The sequence below is a fragment of the Grampus griseus genome, assembly GCF_964374135.1.
Source record: "Grampus griseus genome assembly, chromosome: 8".
Classification (NCBI taxonomy): Eukaryota; Metazoa; Chordata; class Mammalia; order Artiodactyla; family Delphinidae; genus Grampus; species Grampus griseus.
In genome coordinates, this window is record NC_139002.1 from 109,657,678 (window position 1) to 109,673,314 (window position 15,637).

Below are 15,637 nucleotides of genomic sequence, written 5' to 3' on the forward strand. Positions count from 1 at the left end.
AATCAGACTGTGAGACGGCAAGCTTACAGTTGACTCCAGGGGTGACCGAGGGGGGCAACTGTAACCTCGTCAGCCCTCCTGGACCAGCTCCGGCCCAGTCCCAGGGTGGCCTGCCCTGACCAGACCTCGGTGACGTGAGCAGGAAAGGCCACTAAAGAGACCACAGGCCCCGCCTTCCCCGGGAGCTGAGGACCGCAGCCCATGGGGGACAATGTAACTCACTGTGGCTGCCGTTCCCTGGGTGGGCAGGCGCACACAGAGCGCAGCGGCAGGTCACGTGATGCAGGAGGCCCCAGAAGCCCCCCGCCCCGCACATGCTCGCCAGGCTTCCTTGGCCCCGGCCAGCACCGCCTTTGCCTCCCCGGTGGAAGCCCCACCCTCTTGTAGCTGCCCCTGCCCATGTGGACACTCAAGCTGGGGCACCACCCCAGCCTTGCCCCCAGCTCGTCCCATCCCATTCCTGTGCTGGCAGTGTTCTCCACTCTGGATGGGGCAGCAGAAGAGAAAGGCAGCAATCCCTGCCCTCGGTGGAGAGAGAAGCGAAGGTCAGATACACAGCAAGTTGACGTGTGACAAGTGCCTGAAGGAGATGCCCCGCAGAGCGCAGGGAGCGCTTCCCACAGATGCCCTCTGCATCCCCCGTGGGCCTCCCCCGTTGGCTCGTCTGGTCTTTGTGCAGCTGTGAACCAACCTCCTTATAAAACCCGCGTGTTTGAACCTTCGGATGACCCCTGACTCTGGCCAGTACTCCCGCAGCCCAAGACTGACCCTGGGGGCCTCTTGCCTCCTGCCCCGCCTGTCCCTCCCGGAGGTCCAGCAGGGGTGTGCCTCTGGACAGCCCGGCCCACACGTGGAGGGGACATCCGCCAGGACCAGGAAACGTATGTGATGCTCGGTGTTTATTTTCAGAGACGGGGGCTGGGTGAGCAGAGCGGGTGCTGTGGGGTGCCGACCCCGCCGGGGCCCGTCCCTTGGCCCTCGGAGCCTCAGGCCGGGGTCCGGACGTGGGCAGGTAGCCGGCCTTGCCCGGACAGGCCTCAGTCTGCGCTCAGCTGCAAGAGGTGTAGCCAGCGGGCACCTGTGCACCGTGGGGCTTCGAGGGGCAGTGGGGGGCACACAGGCCCGCCGTGGGAGCAGCACGGCAGTGGGTGTGCAGTTTTCTCCGGGGCATCCCTCTGACACCAGGACGGGGGTGAGCCTGGGTGGAGCGGGTGCTTGTGTTTCAGATGAAGGTCAGGGCCCGAAGGCCAGGCAGGTGGCCAAAGCAGGCAGGAGGGGCTCTGAGGGCAGGTCCCCCCAGCCTGGGGTCCTCCTCAAGCCGACCCTCACTACGCTGTCACCCGCCAGGGCCTGGGTTTCACCTGGGGCAGGTGTAAAGTGGGCGGGGGCTGTGGTATCCACGGAAGGTGTGTGTGGGCTCCCGCGGTTTCCGTGGTTGGGTGGTGCGTGTTCTGGCTCCAGGTGGGGCAGGTGAGGCGGGCGGAGGGGGGGCAGAATGCGTCAGACAATGGTGGACCCATAGGTCGGGAAGTTGGGGGTGCTGTCCTCGGGAGCCTGGGCCGAGGAGACGCAAGATGGGCCACAGCTGCACTCGTCCACGTGGGTGTAGGTGTGCTGGAAGGCCGTCCCGTTGGGACACTGCATGGTTACCACCTCCTGGTGGGCCCTGGTCTTCTTGCAGCAGATGCACGGGCACTGTGTGGCCCGGGCCCCCATGGAGTACCTGCAGACGTACGGCCCTCAGGACCTGCTCACCCAGCCACAACCGCCCGGACTGCCCGGCTCCTGGTTTCTCGGGGGTCGGGAGACAGCGGCCCCGTGCCTGTTCCCTGAGCGCTCGGGGCTTCTCTGTACTGGTCCGGGCAGCGCCCTCGGTCACTTTGAACCCCGACCTTCCCCAGCCAGGCCCCCTTTCTTTCCCACAACAGCTCCTCTGACTTGCTGACCCTGTCAGACCCCTCCTCCAGGAACCTGCCCGGGGCCCTCCAGCCAGGCCTGGACCCATCCTCCTGCCTCTTCCAGCCCGTCTGCTCACAGCTGGCTGCAGCCCGGGCATCGGGGGTGGGGTGGGGCTCTGCCAGCAGCTCTGCCCAGACAGTCTGGTCCCCCCGGATTCTGCCCGTCCTGCACGTAGACTCTGACCTTTGGGTGGTAGCCCTGGTGCCCTGCCCCACGTGGCCCAGCCAAGCTCTCCCAGGCTGGGCTCTGGGGGTCAGGGAAGGCCCCAGGGCTGGTGCAGCCCTGTTGGGGCGGCCCTTCTTCCCTTCCTGTAGCGAGCTGGGCCCTCCAGCCCCAGCCCAGCGCCAGGTGTCCGGCCAGGGACGGACACAGACACGTGGGGCACCGGGTGGTGTCCCCGTGTGTCCCGGGGGTGGGGGAAGGCGCGGGCCGCTCACCGGGCCGCTCCTGGGCAGAAGCCCTCGCAGAAGGGGACGCTGACGGCGGCCTGGGTGGCGCAGCCCTGGTGTCGCAGGACCGTCATGCTGGCGCGAACCTGGCAGGAGTCTGGGCAGACGAAAGGCGGTGGAGGCGGATCTCTGAGGTCCCCGCCCGCGCCGCACCCCCACGTCACCTCCCGCTCAGGGTCGGGTTCCGGCGGCGGGGTTGGCTTCGGGAGGAGTCAGTGGGCGGGGCTGGGGGCGGGAAGGCGGGCCTCGACTTACCCACTTCCTCACAGGAGTAGCAGCAGCCGATTTTCCTGAGGATGCCCTGCGGGGGAAGGGGGACAGAGAGCGAGCTGGGGCAGGCGGGGCCTCCTGGGGTGGGTGTGGGTGGGGCTCCCGGGTGGGTGTGGCTCTGGGCGTGGGCGGGGCCTCCGGGGCGGGCCTGAGCCCCAGACACACACCCTGCAGCTGGACACGTCCGGGCACGCGACGGGCGTCGGGGTCAGCATAGGGGGCCCGTTCTCAGCCTGGCAGTGGTACAACGTGCAGTTGTCCACGAGGCTGTTGACCCAGGTCTCATTGGGCTGAAATAAAAGGGGGAGAGTGGGGGCCGGGTTGAAGATTATCTGGTGGGCAGAGAAGAGCTGGCGGGGAGGGTCTCTGGGGCGCGGGGATTGAGACTGACCCCCCTTACCTGGACCAGCCAGCCGTCGGACGTGAGGCAAGCCGTCTGCACGCACTCCCCGCAGCACTGCCCGGCCACCCTCGAGTACTGGAAGCCCTGGGGACGGGGGGGGGGGGGGGGTCATGTCCCTCAGCCCCAGCCTGGCTCGTCAGCCTCCTGCTCTCCTGCCCATATCCCAGGGGCCCAGGGCCTCCCTAGCAGCGCCTTTCCTCTGTGAGGCAGGGTCCCTACCCTGCCCCAGTGTCCCCTCTTAGCCTCACCCCTGCTTCCAGCACCTTCTGCACTTGTGCCCTCCAGGAACCTGATCCCAGCCCTGCAGGTCCTGCCCCTCGCCCAAGACCCCTTCCACCATCCTCCTGCTTCACTCTCTCCCTTTGGGAAGAAAAAAACCCCAGTGAAGCCTGAGCTGGAGACCCTTCCTGGACCCTAGGGTGTGGTGGCTGGGGGCTGCCCCAGGGGCCTGGGTCTGCCCAGGAGGCTGGCCTCACCTGGGGACAAGTGGTGTCGCAGGCATCCTCCTCACACAGCACGGTCGGGTCATGGGTGTCCACGGACAGGCAGGTGCATGTGTGGCAGGGAATGACCGCTGGGAAGGTTGCACCGACCTGCAGTGGACAGGGTGAGGGGAGGTGACACCGAGGGCCCTGAGGGGCACCAGGGCCAGGACCTCTCCCCGTGTCGGTGAGGCCCACAGAGCAGTCTCTCCTCTTCACATGGGATTACGGATGTACCCGCTGGCTAAGCACAGACCAGGGCAGGCAGGGGCCCCGGGCAGGCAGGAGGGGTGGGAGGGTTCAGTCCTGCCCCGAAGCTCTTGCTGGGAGAGCTAAGCTCCCAGAGGCTCTCTACAGAAGGTGCCTGTATAGGGCCCGGAGCCTCGACTCACTTGCTGTCATGGCGGGAGGGGCCGAATAGGGCTGGGCGTGGGGAGACGAGGAGTGGACACGGGGCATCCCTCGGCGGATGTGCCCACCCCGGACTCGCTCTCCGCCCTACCCCGACCACCTAGCTGAGCCCTTACCCCATAGACGGTGCCGTTGTAGGTGCACAGCTGAGGCCCTGGAAGGGAAGAGAGGGCTGAGGACCTGCCCAGGCAGCGGAAGGAAGTGTTCAGACCCCCCCGGCCCCACCCCCACCCCAGAGACTCACGGCAGCTGAAGGTGGGGCAGCAGCTGTCCTCCGCCTGGGTGCAGGCCAGCTCCTCTCCCGGCCTACACTTGGGTGGGCTCTGGGGGCACGTGCTTCTGTTGCAGACTGCGGGAGAGTTGGGGGGCTGCCTGGGGTGTCCCTGCCCTCTGGCCTCTGGCTACTCTGGTTCCCAGGGTAACACCTACCCTCGCTGGACCAAAGAGCGCCCCTTCCATGGGAGCTGACGGCTCTCTGCTGCCCTGCAGGGTCCCCACGCTTTGTCACCTCCCCGGTCTTCCCCAAGACCCTGAGTGGTACCAGGGCACACCAGAGGTCATCAGCTTCATTTTTAGGTGGAAAAATGAAGGCCCAAGAGGCCTCCCCACCTCGTGGTCCAGCCAAGTCCAGCTAGGACCCTGCAACCCTCCTCCGCTCTGCAGGCCTGCCGGCCAGGCGGCCTGTGCCCAACGCCATCCTCTGCTGTCTCTCCGCTCCACCCGGTCCCCTGGGGTGCAGGCCTCACCACACAGAGTTTCCATGCAGCAAGGGTTGTCGGCCAGGGGCCTGGTCTGGGCCACGAAGCCGGCCCGGCCGCATTCCTGTGGCTGGCCCTGGGCCTCGCACTGCACGGGGGCGCACTGCACCGACACGGAGTCTTCATCACACACGCAGGACTGACAGTTGCTGACCCACCGCTCTCCGGGCTGGAACAGACCAGCTCAGGGTCCCCCAGGGCTCCTGGGTGGTGCCCCGGCCTCTGGGGCTGCGTCCAGCAGCGGGTCAGGCCCCAGCCCTCAGCCTCCCCATCTCTGGAGCAGGCGTGTGACGGTGATGCAGCTCACGCTGGGGTGCCCACACCAGCCCCTCCCTGGCCCGGGTAGAGCTGCCGCCCCGAGATGGGGACGCCCTCCCTCCTTCTGCTCAAGCAAGGAGTCAGGCAGCTGTGGGCAGAACACTCACGAATTTGGGAAACCCATCTGGTCCCACGCAGGCTGGGAGGGAAGAACGGGGAGAAGGGGGGTCACTGGGAGTGCTGGGGTTGGGGCCCAGCAGGCCTGGCCACCCCTCCCCCCAACAGAGGCCTCTTCTTCCTGCTGGGGACAGAAGCCCCCGAGAACCCGAGGGGGGTGGTCACTTAGGAGGGGGCTCAGGAAGGCTCAAGGCCACCCTGCGCCGCTGGCAGAACTGGGTGGGCGGGGCCAGGCTGGGGCGTGCCCGCCCCGTGGCCCTCGCATCCCGCTCTGCGGGGCTGGGGAGGGCGCAGGTGTGGGGCTGCGGGGCTGGGGAGGGCCCAGGTGTGGGGCTGCTTACGGCACTCGGGCACGCAGACGTCCGTGTGGGAGTTGAACAGGATGTGGCCGTCAGGACAGAAGCAACCCTCCGCCAGCCCCCTGCTCGCCGGGCTCTGGCTCCTGCAAGGCGACCAGGGCAGTCCGAGGAGGAGTGCAGTGGGCATGGTGGGGGGCTGGGGTCACTCCGGAAGTCCAGGGTCGGAGGTCAGGGTGGGGGAAGGGCACCCTGAGATCTGGGGCTTGGGGTCCCGGACCCTCTGTGGGTCTCCTCCTGGGTCCCCCCAGACCCTTCAGGCCAGCCTGGGAGGCCTGCTGTCCCCACCGTCCTATCCCGTCCCCATCTGCTGGGCTCACCTGGAGTCACAGGACTTGGGCTGCACGGGGCCACACGGCTTATACACCTTGGTGGGCGGGCAGGTGAGGTCTGCGGACACACGGACGGGTGTCAGGTGGGCCAAGGAGGCCAGGGCCCCCGGCGGCCACAGCCGACTCACCGCACAGCCCGCTGGTGGCGTTGCGCCAGTCGGGGCACACGCCCCAGGCGCGGCAGAGCGCAGAGTAGGCCTCCAGGCTCTGGCAGAGCGCTTCAGGGCGGTCAGGGCGGTCGGGCCTGCAGCTGTCGCTGACACAGGTGCTGAAGAACGGGCCGGGCGGGATGAGGCCGTGGCACCCGGCGAACACCCTGCAGGCAGGGCCGGTCAGAGGCCAAGGCGATGCCCCGGGGGTGGCTGCCCCCGACCGCCAGCCCATGCAGAGGACTCACGGGCTCAGCATCAGCTCGCAGAGGGGTTCCGGGGGACACGGAGTGGAGGTGGGTGTGCTGGGTGCCGGCAAGGGGGGGCTGGTGGTCGGGGGCAGCCCGGTCGGTGCCCAGCAGCCCTCCTCGCTGCTGTTGGCGACCAGCCAGGACCGGGCCATGTCCTGGCAGGTGGGGGCCATGGTGCCGTCGGGCCGGCGACAGTCATCCCTGCGGCTGTTGGTGCAGGTGCCTGGGGAGGGCGGGGCAGACGCATCACTGTAGGGGGGCACTGGACCATCCTGTTCTCCCCTTCCATCCCCCAACTTCCCTGGCAGCCAGTCAGCTATGAAACACTGCTTCCTGCCGGGGCAGGTGGCAGGGGGAGCAGGTGGGAACCTGTGGCGGGGGCAGGTGGTCAAGAGCCAGGGCCGCCTGGGGGCGCGTGGCGCAGCGGTGGTGCCCGGCCCCTCGCTCCCCCAGCAGGCGTCCTGCGGGGCCCTGCTCACCACACTGGCCCTCGGTGTTGTAGCTGAAGCGGCTGTAGGACAGCCGGGCCTGGAAGACCCGCCCGTTGAAGATGACGCTCACGCCGACGGCGGGAATCTCGATGCTCATCTCGGTGGCCCCCGTCGCTGTCGCGGTCAGGCCGTTCTTGCTGAAGCTCGACCTCACCGGCATTTGGCCAAACAGGATCTGGGGACGTGACCGGGAGCCCATGACTTGGGCCGGGGGCAGCGGCCTGGCCTTTGGGGCTTTGCCTGCCGGACGCTGGGCCCCCTCCTCGGCATCTGCACCCCGAAGCGCAGATGCCGCCTCGGCGCATTTGGGGCCCAGGGTGCTCTTGGCCGCGGGCCCCTCCCACGCTGCTTCCCTGCTCAGGAGTCACTGTGCTTGGGGCCCCAGGTCGCAGCGTGCCCTTTGCCTCCCCCGAGGCCCCATGGGAGCTGCCCTCCGCGCGGGGGAAATGTGCTCTATGTGCACCAGGGCTCCCGGGCCTCTGCTGGCCCCTGCCTTCCCTAACCAGGTTGGGACAGGCCAGTGCCGCTCTGCTGCCTGCGCTCACCAGGCTTTCCTCCTGCCCGTCGGCGCCAGGGGTGGTGGTGAGGACGATGTCCATGGACTCATAGTGGACGCTGAGGGCGCGGGGGCAGCTGGCGGCGGCCTCACAGTAGTGGTTGTGTAGGAGGATGCTGAGGTTCCCGTGGCGCGGCTGGATCTCCCGCATGAGGACGTGGGTGCAATCGTCCAGGAAGGAGTAGGAGGTGCCGTCGAAGGTCTCGTAGTGGGTGTCCCCCCAGCCGCTGCAGGAGCCTGCGGGGTGTGGACAGGCCTCACGCAGTGCCACCCAGAGCTGCCACCTTGGGGAGTCACTCAGCTCCCAGGGCCCCAGTCCTCTCGTTTATGACGTGGGTATAGCAGGTTGGATGGGGGCCCCGAAGACGCGTCCACCCAGAGCCTAAGAACGTGACCTCCTTTGGGAAAAGGGTCTTTGCAACTGTGATTAAGGATCATGGAGTGAGGTCATCCTGAGTTACCAGAGTGGCCCTAAATCCAACGACAGGTGGCTTTCTAAGAGACGGAAGAGACGGAGAGAGGAAGCCGCGTGATGACTGGGGCAGAGGTGGGAGGGACGCGGCCACAGCCCGGGGCGCCTGAGGCCCAAGTCTGGAAGGGGCAGACAGGACCCTCCTTTAAAGTTCTGGGGGTAGCTCGGTCCTGCAGACACCTGGATCTTGGATTTCGTCTCCAGGACTGGCAGAGAGTCACTTCCTGTTGTTTTGAACCACCCAGTTTGTGGTCCTTCATTTTAGCTGCCCCAGGACCCCCGGGGGTGGTAAGATCACCCCCTCCCACGTGCTGCTCCATGGGGAAATCGGCTCAGGACCCCTCAGGTTATGATCCCCTCCTCTCCCTGACCTCAGAAACCCCCGGCTTCCCTTCAAACCGCCAAGCCCGACGGGGGGTGGGCTCAGCGATCCCGGGCATTGGGCACAGGGGACATGTGCGTGCCCCAGACGCCTGGCGGGCTCCCCTCCCCCCCACCCCCAGCGGCGGGCTCTCACACTCGCACTCGTAGCTGTAGTCACAGGGCCCATCCCCGCTCTGCACTCGCACGGGCAGGTGCCCGTTCACGCAGACGACGTTGCCCATCGGCTTTGGCCCCAGCAGGACGATACGGTTGTCGCCCTCACACCGAGCCACCGTGCAGTCCTCCAGGGTCCAGGACTCATTCACCTGGAGGGAAGCGCAGAGCGCTCACCAGGTGGACTCACCGCCGCCGCCGCAGCCTCAGGACCCCCTCGGCCTGGGCAGGGCTGCCCCGCCTCCTGGCCGGCCGGTGCTAACCCAGACCCCGCGCGCCTCCCTCCAGCCAAGCTAGCTGTGGAGCGGTCACCGAGGGGCTGGGGGTTCGCCCGAGACCCTGTGCACACAGAAGGGCCTGGCGCTAGAGGGAGGAGGCGGGAGGCACACCTGTCGGGGAGGGATGGTGTGATTGCAGCCGGGAACTGGGGTGGTTGGGGGAACAGAGGCCGAGGTCCCCGAGGGTGAGAAGGTGGGGCAGGGGCCCTGGAAGCGGTCGATGTCGCAGCGCTGGTTGCAGATGGCTAAGAAGAGGCAGCCTGCTCCGTCGGTCTTGTTGTAGATGACGTCCCCTACGAACACAGAGACACTGGGTCAGCCAGGGAGGGGGACAGGAGGGCATCCCCGGACAGGCAGGCACGTGAACACGGCCCGCAGGACCCAGCGTCCAGGCTGCAGGGCTCCACTCACCTGGTAGGAAGAGCTTTCCGAAGGCATGGCAAAGGCAGGCTGTGGTGGGGCTGGGAGAGGCGGTGGAGGTGGGGAAGGCCCCCAGGCTGCCAGAGGCCACCCCAGACCAGGAAGGGGTGGTGGGTGGGGACCCGGGGGCGGTCGATATGGGCGAAGTCAAAAGGGGACCTGTAGGAGAGACACTGGGCAAGCCTGGCTTGGTGGTCGTGGGTGGGGACCCCGGGAAGGCAGAGGGACTAGGGGTGGAGACGCTCTCGGTGGTCCCAGGGGAGAAGGGACCTGTCACACGGGTGGGGGTGGAGACCCCCTGGGTGGTTCCAGAGTAGGAAGGACCTGTCACACGGGTTGAGGTGGAGACCCCCTCGGTGGTCCCCGTGGAGGAGGGACCTGTCAGAGTAGTGGGGGTGGAGACCCCCTCGGTGGTCCCCGTGGAGGAGGGACCTGTCACACGGGTTGGGGTGGACACCCCCTCGGTGGTCCCCATGGAGGAGGGACCTGTCACACGGGTGGGGGTGGAGACACTCTGCGTGGTCCCCGTGGAGGAGGGACCTGTCACACGGGTTGGGGTGGACACCCCCTCGGTGGTCCCCATGGAGGAGGGACCTGTCACACGGGTGGGGGTGGAGACACTCTGCGTGGTCCCCGTGGAGGAGGGACCTGTCACACGGGTGGGGGTGGAGACACTCTGCGTGGTCCCCGTGGAGGAGGGACCTGTCACACGGGTGGGGGTGGAGACACTCTGCGTGGTCCCCGTGGAGGAGGGACCTGTCACACGGGTGGAGGTGGCCTGGCCTGTGCTGGGTGTGGTGATGGGGGGTCCGGGTGTGGTCTCGGAGGGCCTGGTGGGGAGCTCTGTGACCTGAGGGGAGGCCGTGGGGTGCAGGGAGCGGGTGTTGGGCGTCACGGGGGTGGGCAGCAAGGTGGTCCCGAAGGTGGTCTTGTTCACGTGTGTAGCTGGAGGGGCCGTGGTGGGGGCCCCCGTCTGGGTCACGGCAGAGGTCGAGGGCCATGGCACCGTGGCTGTGGAGCTGCTGGTGGCGGGCAGTGTGGTGGAGGTGAGGTGGGGGGTAGCCGTGGTGGGGCAGTGCCGGACATCATCGCAGCAGTACACACGGATGTTGTAGTTGAAGCACGTGGTGAACTTCCCCCTCTGGTCGTCGTTCCTGCAGACCAGCCCGACCTCCAGGCTGCAGCTGAGCTCCTGCCCGATCTGCTCAATGCTCACCTCGGGGAAGCTCTCTGCCCGGCACTCGATCTTCTGCGGCTGCTGGCACACCTTGCCACCTGCAGCCCGGATGTCGTCATAGGTCTCCATGTCTCCGCCCCTGACCCCCGAGGTGGGGGAGTCCACATCAAACCACTCTGTCCATTGGCACTTGGGTTGACAACTGGTTGTGCTGGTGGTGGCCCCAGTGGTGCCCGTCGACACCAGGATTCCCAACGTGCTGGTCTCAGGGTGTGAGGTGGACAGCGGGCCCGTGGAGGTGGTGCCCGTTGTGCCCGTTGCTGTTCCCGTCAGCAGCTGAGACGTGGAGGTCTGCGTCGTCACCGACATCAGGGTGGGCCCCCTTGAGGCTGTGTGAGTCGGGAGGACCGACGTGGCAGATGTTGGGAGCGTGCCTGTGTGGCTGGGCCTCGAGGATGTCACTTGGACTGTCAGCCCCGTGGAAAGGGAAGGTGCTGGTGTGGCACTGCTGGCGGGGGACATGGTCACCCCTGTGCTCCCCAGCCATGTTGTGTGCGGCGTGGCTGGTGTCACAGTGGTGGTGGTGCTGGAGGCCGTGGGGGCCGTGGTGGCTGTGGCAGCAGAGGTGGCCACTGTGGCAGTGGCAGCAGTGGAGGTGGCTGCAGTGGTGACTGTAGCGGTGGCCACAGTGGGGGCTGTGGCAGTGGAGGTGGCAGCAGTGCTGGCTGTAGAGGTGGCCACAGTGGTGGCTGTGGCAGTGGTGGTGGTGGCCGTGGGGGCTGTGGCAGTGGGAGCTGTAGAGGTGGCAGTGGTGACTGTAGCAGTGGATGCAGTGGCAGTGGGGGCTGTGGCAGTGGATGCGGTGACAGTGAGAGCTATAGAGGTGGCCACAGTGGTGGCTGTGGCAGTGGAGGTGCTGGCCGTGGGGGCTGTGGCAGTGGAGGTGGCACCAGTGGTGGCTGTAGAGGTGGCCACAGTGGTGACCGTAGCAGTGGAGGTGGTGGCAGTGGGGGCTGTAGAGGTGGCCACAGTGGTGGCTGTGGCAGTGGGGGCTGTGGCAGTGGAGGTGGTGCCAATGGGGGCTGTGGCAGTGGAGGTGGTGGCAGTGGGAGCTGTAGAGGTGGCACTGGGGGCTATGGCAGTGGATGCAGTGGCAGTGGGGGCTGTAGAGGTGGCCGCAGTGGTGGCTGTGGCAGTGGAGGTGCTGGCCGTGGGGGCTGTGGCAGTGGAGGTGGTGGCCGTGGGGGCTGTGGCAGTGGAGGTGCTGGCCGTGGGGGCTGTGGCAGTGGAGGTGGCGGCAGTGGGGGCTGTGGCAGTGGAGGTGGTGGCCGCAGTGGGGGCTGTGGCAGTGGTTGTGGTGGCAGTGGGAGCTGTAGAGGTGGCCACAGTGGTGGCTGTGGCAGTGGAGGTGGTGGCAGTGGTGGCTGTGGCAGTGGTGGCTGTGGCAGTGGATGTGGTGGCAGTGGGGACTGTAGAGGTGGCGGCAGTGGCAGTGGTGGCTGTAGAGGTGGCCGCAGTGGTGGCTGTGGCAGTGGATGCAGTGGCAGTGGGGGCTGTAGAGGTGGCCACAGTGGTGGCTGTGGCAGTGGAGGTGGTGGCCGTGGGGGCTGTGGCAGTGGAGGTGGCCGCAGTGGTGGCTGTGGCAGTGGATGCGGTGGCCGTGGTGGCTGTGGCAGTAGATGCGGTGGCAGTGGAGGTGGTGGCCGTGGGGGCTGTGGCAGTGGAGGTGGCGGCAGTGGGGGCTGTGGCAGTGGAGGTGGTGGCCGTGGGGGCTGTGGCAGTGGGGGCTGTGGCAGTGGAGGTGGTGGCAGTGGGGGCTGTGGCAGTGGAGGTGGTGGCCGTGGGGGCTGTGGCAGTGGATGCAGTGGCAGTGGTGGCTGTAGAGGTGGCCGTGGGGGCTGTGGCAGTGGGGGCTGTGGCAGTGGAGGTGGTGGCCGTGGGGGCTGTGGCAGTGGTGGCTGTGGCAGTGGAGGTGGCGGCAGTGGGGGCTGTGGCAGTGGAGGTGGTGGCCGTGGGGGCTGTGGCAGTGGGGGCTGTGGCAGTGGAGGTGGTGGCCGTGGTGGCTGTGGCAGTGGAGGTGGCGGCAGTGGGGGCTGTGGCAGTGGAGGTGGTGGCCGTGGGGGCTGTGGCAGTGGATGCGGTGGCAGTGGTGGGGGGGGGCGTGGGCTCCCCGCAGTGGCTGTACCCACAGCACAGCACGCGGATTTTGTAGTTGTAGCACATCTTGAACAGGCCCACTTGCTCGTCGTTCCTGCAGACGAGGCCGAAGCTGACGTCACAGTGCACGCGCTGATTCAGCTCCTCCAGCCTCACGTTGGGGAAGTTTTCGGCCTGGCACTCTATGCCCTGGGGCTGCTTGCACACGGCCCCTCCCGCACGCCTGATCTTGTCGTAGGACTCGACGTCCCCTCCGGCCTCTTCGGACTTGGGGTAGTCCTTGTCAAACCACTCTGTCCACTGGCAGCGGGGCTCACAGGTGGTGGTGGCTGTCGGCACCGGGATTCCCGACGTGCTGGTCTCAGGGTGTGAGGTGGACAGTGGGCCCGTGGAGGTGGTGGTCGTGGGGGCTGTGGCAGTGGAGGTGGTGGTCGTGGGAGCTGTAGAGGTGGCCACAGTGGGGGCTGTGGCAGTGGAGGTGGTGGTCGTGGGGGCTGTGGCAGTGGAGGTGGTGGCAGTGGATGTGGTGGCAGTGGGGGCTGTGGCAGTGCTTGCAGTGGCAGTGGGAGCTGTAGAGGTGGCCACAGTGGTGACTGTAGCAGTGGATGCGGTGGCAGTGGGGGCTGTGGCAGTGGAGATGGTGGCTGTGGGGGCTGTGGCAGTGGAGGTGGTGGTAGTGGGGGCTGTGGCAGTGGAGGTGGTGGTAGTGGATGTGGTAGCAGTGACGGCTGTGGCAGTGGTTGTGGTGGCAGTGGGAGCTGTAGAGGTGGCCACAGTGGTGGCTGTGGATGTGGTGGCACTGGGGGCTGTGGCAGTGGATGTGGTGGCACTGGGGGCTGTGGCAGTGGAGGTGGTGGCAGTGGGGGCTGTGGCAATGGAGGTGCTGGCCATGAGGGCTGTGGCAGTGGAGGTGGTGGCCGTGGGGGCTGTGGCAGTGGATGTGGTGGCAGTGGGGGCTGTGGCAGTGGAGGTGGTGGCAGTGGGGGCTGTGGCAGTGGAGGTGGTGGCAGTGGGGGCTGTGGCAGTAGAGGTGGTGGCAGTGGGAGCTGTAGAGATGGCACTGGGGGCTATGGCAGTGGATGCGGTGGCAGTGGGGGCTGTGGCAGTGGATATGGTGGCAGTGGGAGCTGTAGAGGTGGGAGTGGTGGCTGTGGCAGTGGGGGTGGTGACCGTGAGGGCTGTGGCAGTGGGAGCTGTAGAGGTGGCAGTGGTGACTGTAGCAGTGGATGTGGTGGCAGTGGGGGCTGTAGCAGTGGATGTGGTGGCAGTGGGGGCTGTGGCAGTGGAGGTGGCGGCAGTGGGGGCTGTAGAGGTGGCCACAGTGGTGGCTGTGGCAGTGGGGGCTGTGGCAGTGGTTGCGGTGGCAGTGGGAGCTGTAGAGGTGGCCACAGTGGTGGCTGTAGCAGTGGATGTGGTGGCAGTGGGGGCTGTAGCAGTGGATGTGGTGGCAGTGGGGGCTGTGGCAGTGGAGGTGGCGGCAGTGGGGGCTGTAGAGGTGGCCACAGTGGTGGCTGTGGCAGTGGGGGCTGTGGCAGTGGTTGCGGTGGCAGTGGGAGCTGTAGAGGTGGCCACAGTGGTGGCTGTAGCAGTGGATGTGGTGGCAGTGGGGGCTGTAGCAGTGGATGTGGTGGCAGTGGAGGCTGTGGCAGTGGAGGTGGCGGCAGTGGGGGCTGTGGCAGTGAGGGCTGTGGCAGTGGATGTGGTGGCAGTGGGAGCTGTAGAGGTGGCCGCAGTGGTGGCTGTGGCAGTGGATGCAGTGGGGGCTGTAGAGGTGGCCACAGTGGTGGCTGTGGCAGTGGAGGTGGTGGCCATGGGGGCTGTGGCAGTGGTGGCTGTAGAGGTGTTGGCAGTGGTGGCTGTGGCAGTGGATGCGGTGGCAGTGGGGGCTGTAGAGGTGGCCACAGTGGTGGCTGTGGCAGTGGAGGTGGTGGTCGTGGGAGCTATGGCAGTGGAGGTGGTGGTAGTGGATGTGGTGGCAGTAGGGGCTGTAGCAGTGGATGTGGTGGCAGTGGGGGCTGTAGAGGTGGCCACAGTGGTGACTGTAGCAGTGGTTGCAGTGGCAGTGGGAGCTGTGGCAGTGGGAGCTGTAGAGGTGGGAGTGGGGGCTATGGCAGTGGATGTGATGGCAGTGGGGCCTGTGGCAGTGGAGGTGGTGGCAGTGGGAGCTGTAGAGGTGGTCACAGTGGTGGCTGTGATAGTGGATGTGGTGGCACTGGGGGCTGTGGCAGTGGATGTGGTGATAGTGGGGGCTGTGGCAGTGGGTGTGGTGGCAGTGGGGCCTGTGGCAGTGGAGGTGGTGGCAGTGAGAGCTGTAGAGGTGGCCACAGTGGTGGCTGTGGCAGTGGAGGTGATGGCCGTAGGGGCTGTGGCAGTGGGAGCTGTAGAGGTGGCAGTGGGGCCTGTGACAGTGGAGGTGGTGGCAGTGGGGGCTGTAGAGGTGGCCACAGTGGGGGCTGTGGCAGTGGAGGTCGTGCCAATGGGGGCTGTGGCAGTGGATGTGGTGGCAGTGGGAGCTGTAGAGGTGGCCACAGTGGTGACTGTAGCAGTGGATGCAGTGGCAGTGGGGGCTGTGGCAGTGGGAGCTGTAGAGGTGGGAGTGGGGGCTGTGGCAGTGGATGTGATGGCAGTGGGGCCTGTGGCAGTGGAGGTGGCGGCAGTGGGAGTTGTGGCAGTGGAGGTGGTGGTCGTGGGGGCTGTGGAGGTGGTGGCAGTGGTGGCTGTGGCAGTGGGGGCTGTGGCAGTGGTTGCGGTGGCCGTGGGAGCTGTAGAGGTGGCCACAGTGGTGGCAGTGGATGTGGTGGCAGTGGGGGTTGTGGCAGTGGAGGTGGTGGCAGTGGATGTGGTGGCAGTGGGGGCTGTGGCAGTGGATGCGGTGGCAGTGGGGGCTGTGGCAGTGGATGCGGTGGCAGTGGAGGCTGTGGCAGTGGAGGTGGCAGCAGTGGTGGCTGTAGAGGTGGCCACAGTGGTGGCTGTGGCAGTGGAGGTGGTGGCCGTGGGGGCTGTGGCAGCAGAGGTGGCCACTGTGGCAGTAGCAGCAGTGGCGGTGGCTGCAGTGGTGACTGTAGCGGTGGCCACAGTGGTGGCTGTGGCAGTGGAGGTGGTGGCCGTGGGGGCTGTGGCAGTGGGAGCTGTAGAGGTGGCCACAGTGGTGACTGTAGCAGTGGATGTGGTAGCAGTGGGGGCTGTAGAGGTGGCACTGGGGGCTATGGCAGTGGGTGCGGTGGCAGTGGGGGCTGTGGCAGTGGAGGTGGTGGCAGTGGGAGTGCTGGCAGTGGAGGTGGTGGCAGTGGGGGC

General features: G+C 67.1%; 1 protein-coding gene across 1 annotated transcript in view; it reads right to left on the reverse strand.

Annotated features, from left to right (window-relative positions):
* Window positions 1–796: 796 nt before the first annotated feature.
* Window positions 797–15,637, reverse strand: part of MUC5B (mucin 5B, oligomeric mucus/gel-forming) — a gene marked incomplete at its 5' end in the record, with an annotated part of 51,503 nt that continues 36,662 nt past the window's right edge. Inside the window, 22 exons of the mRNA XM_082660145.1 lie at window positions 797–1,723; window positions 2,397–2,505; window positions 2,664–2,709; window positions 2,846–2,968; window positions 3,079–3,165; window positions 3,558–3,674; window positions 4,091–4,128; window positions 4,219–4,323; window positions 4,721–4,901; window positions 5,158–5,189; window positions 5,509–5,609; window positions 5,844–5,913; window positions 5,984–6,171; window positions 6,253–6,478; window positions 6,735–6,921; window positions 7,292–7,539; window positions 8,292–8,463; window positions 8,701–8,882; window positions 9,001–11,238; window positions 12,376–12,807; window positions 13,028–13,209; window positions 13,405–15,036. Coding sequence (XP_082516271.1) covers window positions 1,501–1,723; window positions 2,397–2,505; window positions 2,664–2,709; window positions 2,846–2,968; window positions 3,079–3,165; window positions 3,558–3,674; window positions 4,091–4,128; window positions 4,219–4,323; window positions 4,721–4,901; window positions 5,158–5,189; window positions 5,509–5,609; window positions 5,844–5,913; window positions 5,984–6,171; window positions 6,253–6,478; window positions 6,735–6,921; window positions 7,292–7,539; window positions 8,292–8,463; window positions 8,701–8,882; window positions 9,001–11,238; window positions 12,376–12,807; window positions 13,028–13,209; window positions 13,405–15,036 — 6,919 coding nt within the window. The 3' untranslated portion in view covers window positions 797–1,500. The remainder of the gene's footprint in view (window positions 1,724–2,396; window positions 2,506–2,663; window positions 2,710–2,845; window positions 2,969–3,078; window positions 3,166–3,557; window positions 3,675–4,090; window positions 4,129–4,218; window positions 4,324–4,720; window positions 4,902–5,157; window positions 5,190–5,508; window positions 5,610–5,843; window positions 5,914–5,983; window positions 6,172–6,252; window positions 6,479–6,734; window positions 6,922–7,291; window positions 7,540–8,291; window positions 8,464–8,700; window positions 8,883–9,000; window positions 11,239–12,375; window positions 12,808–13,027; window positions 13,210–13,404; window positions 15,037–15,637) is intronic.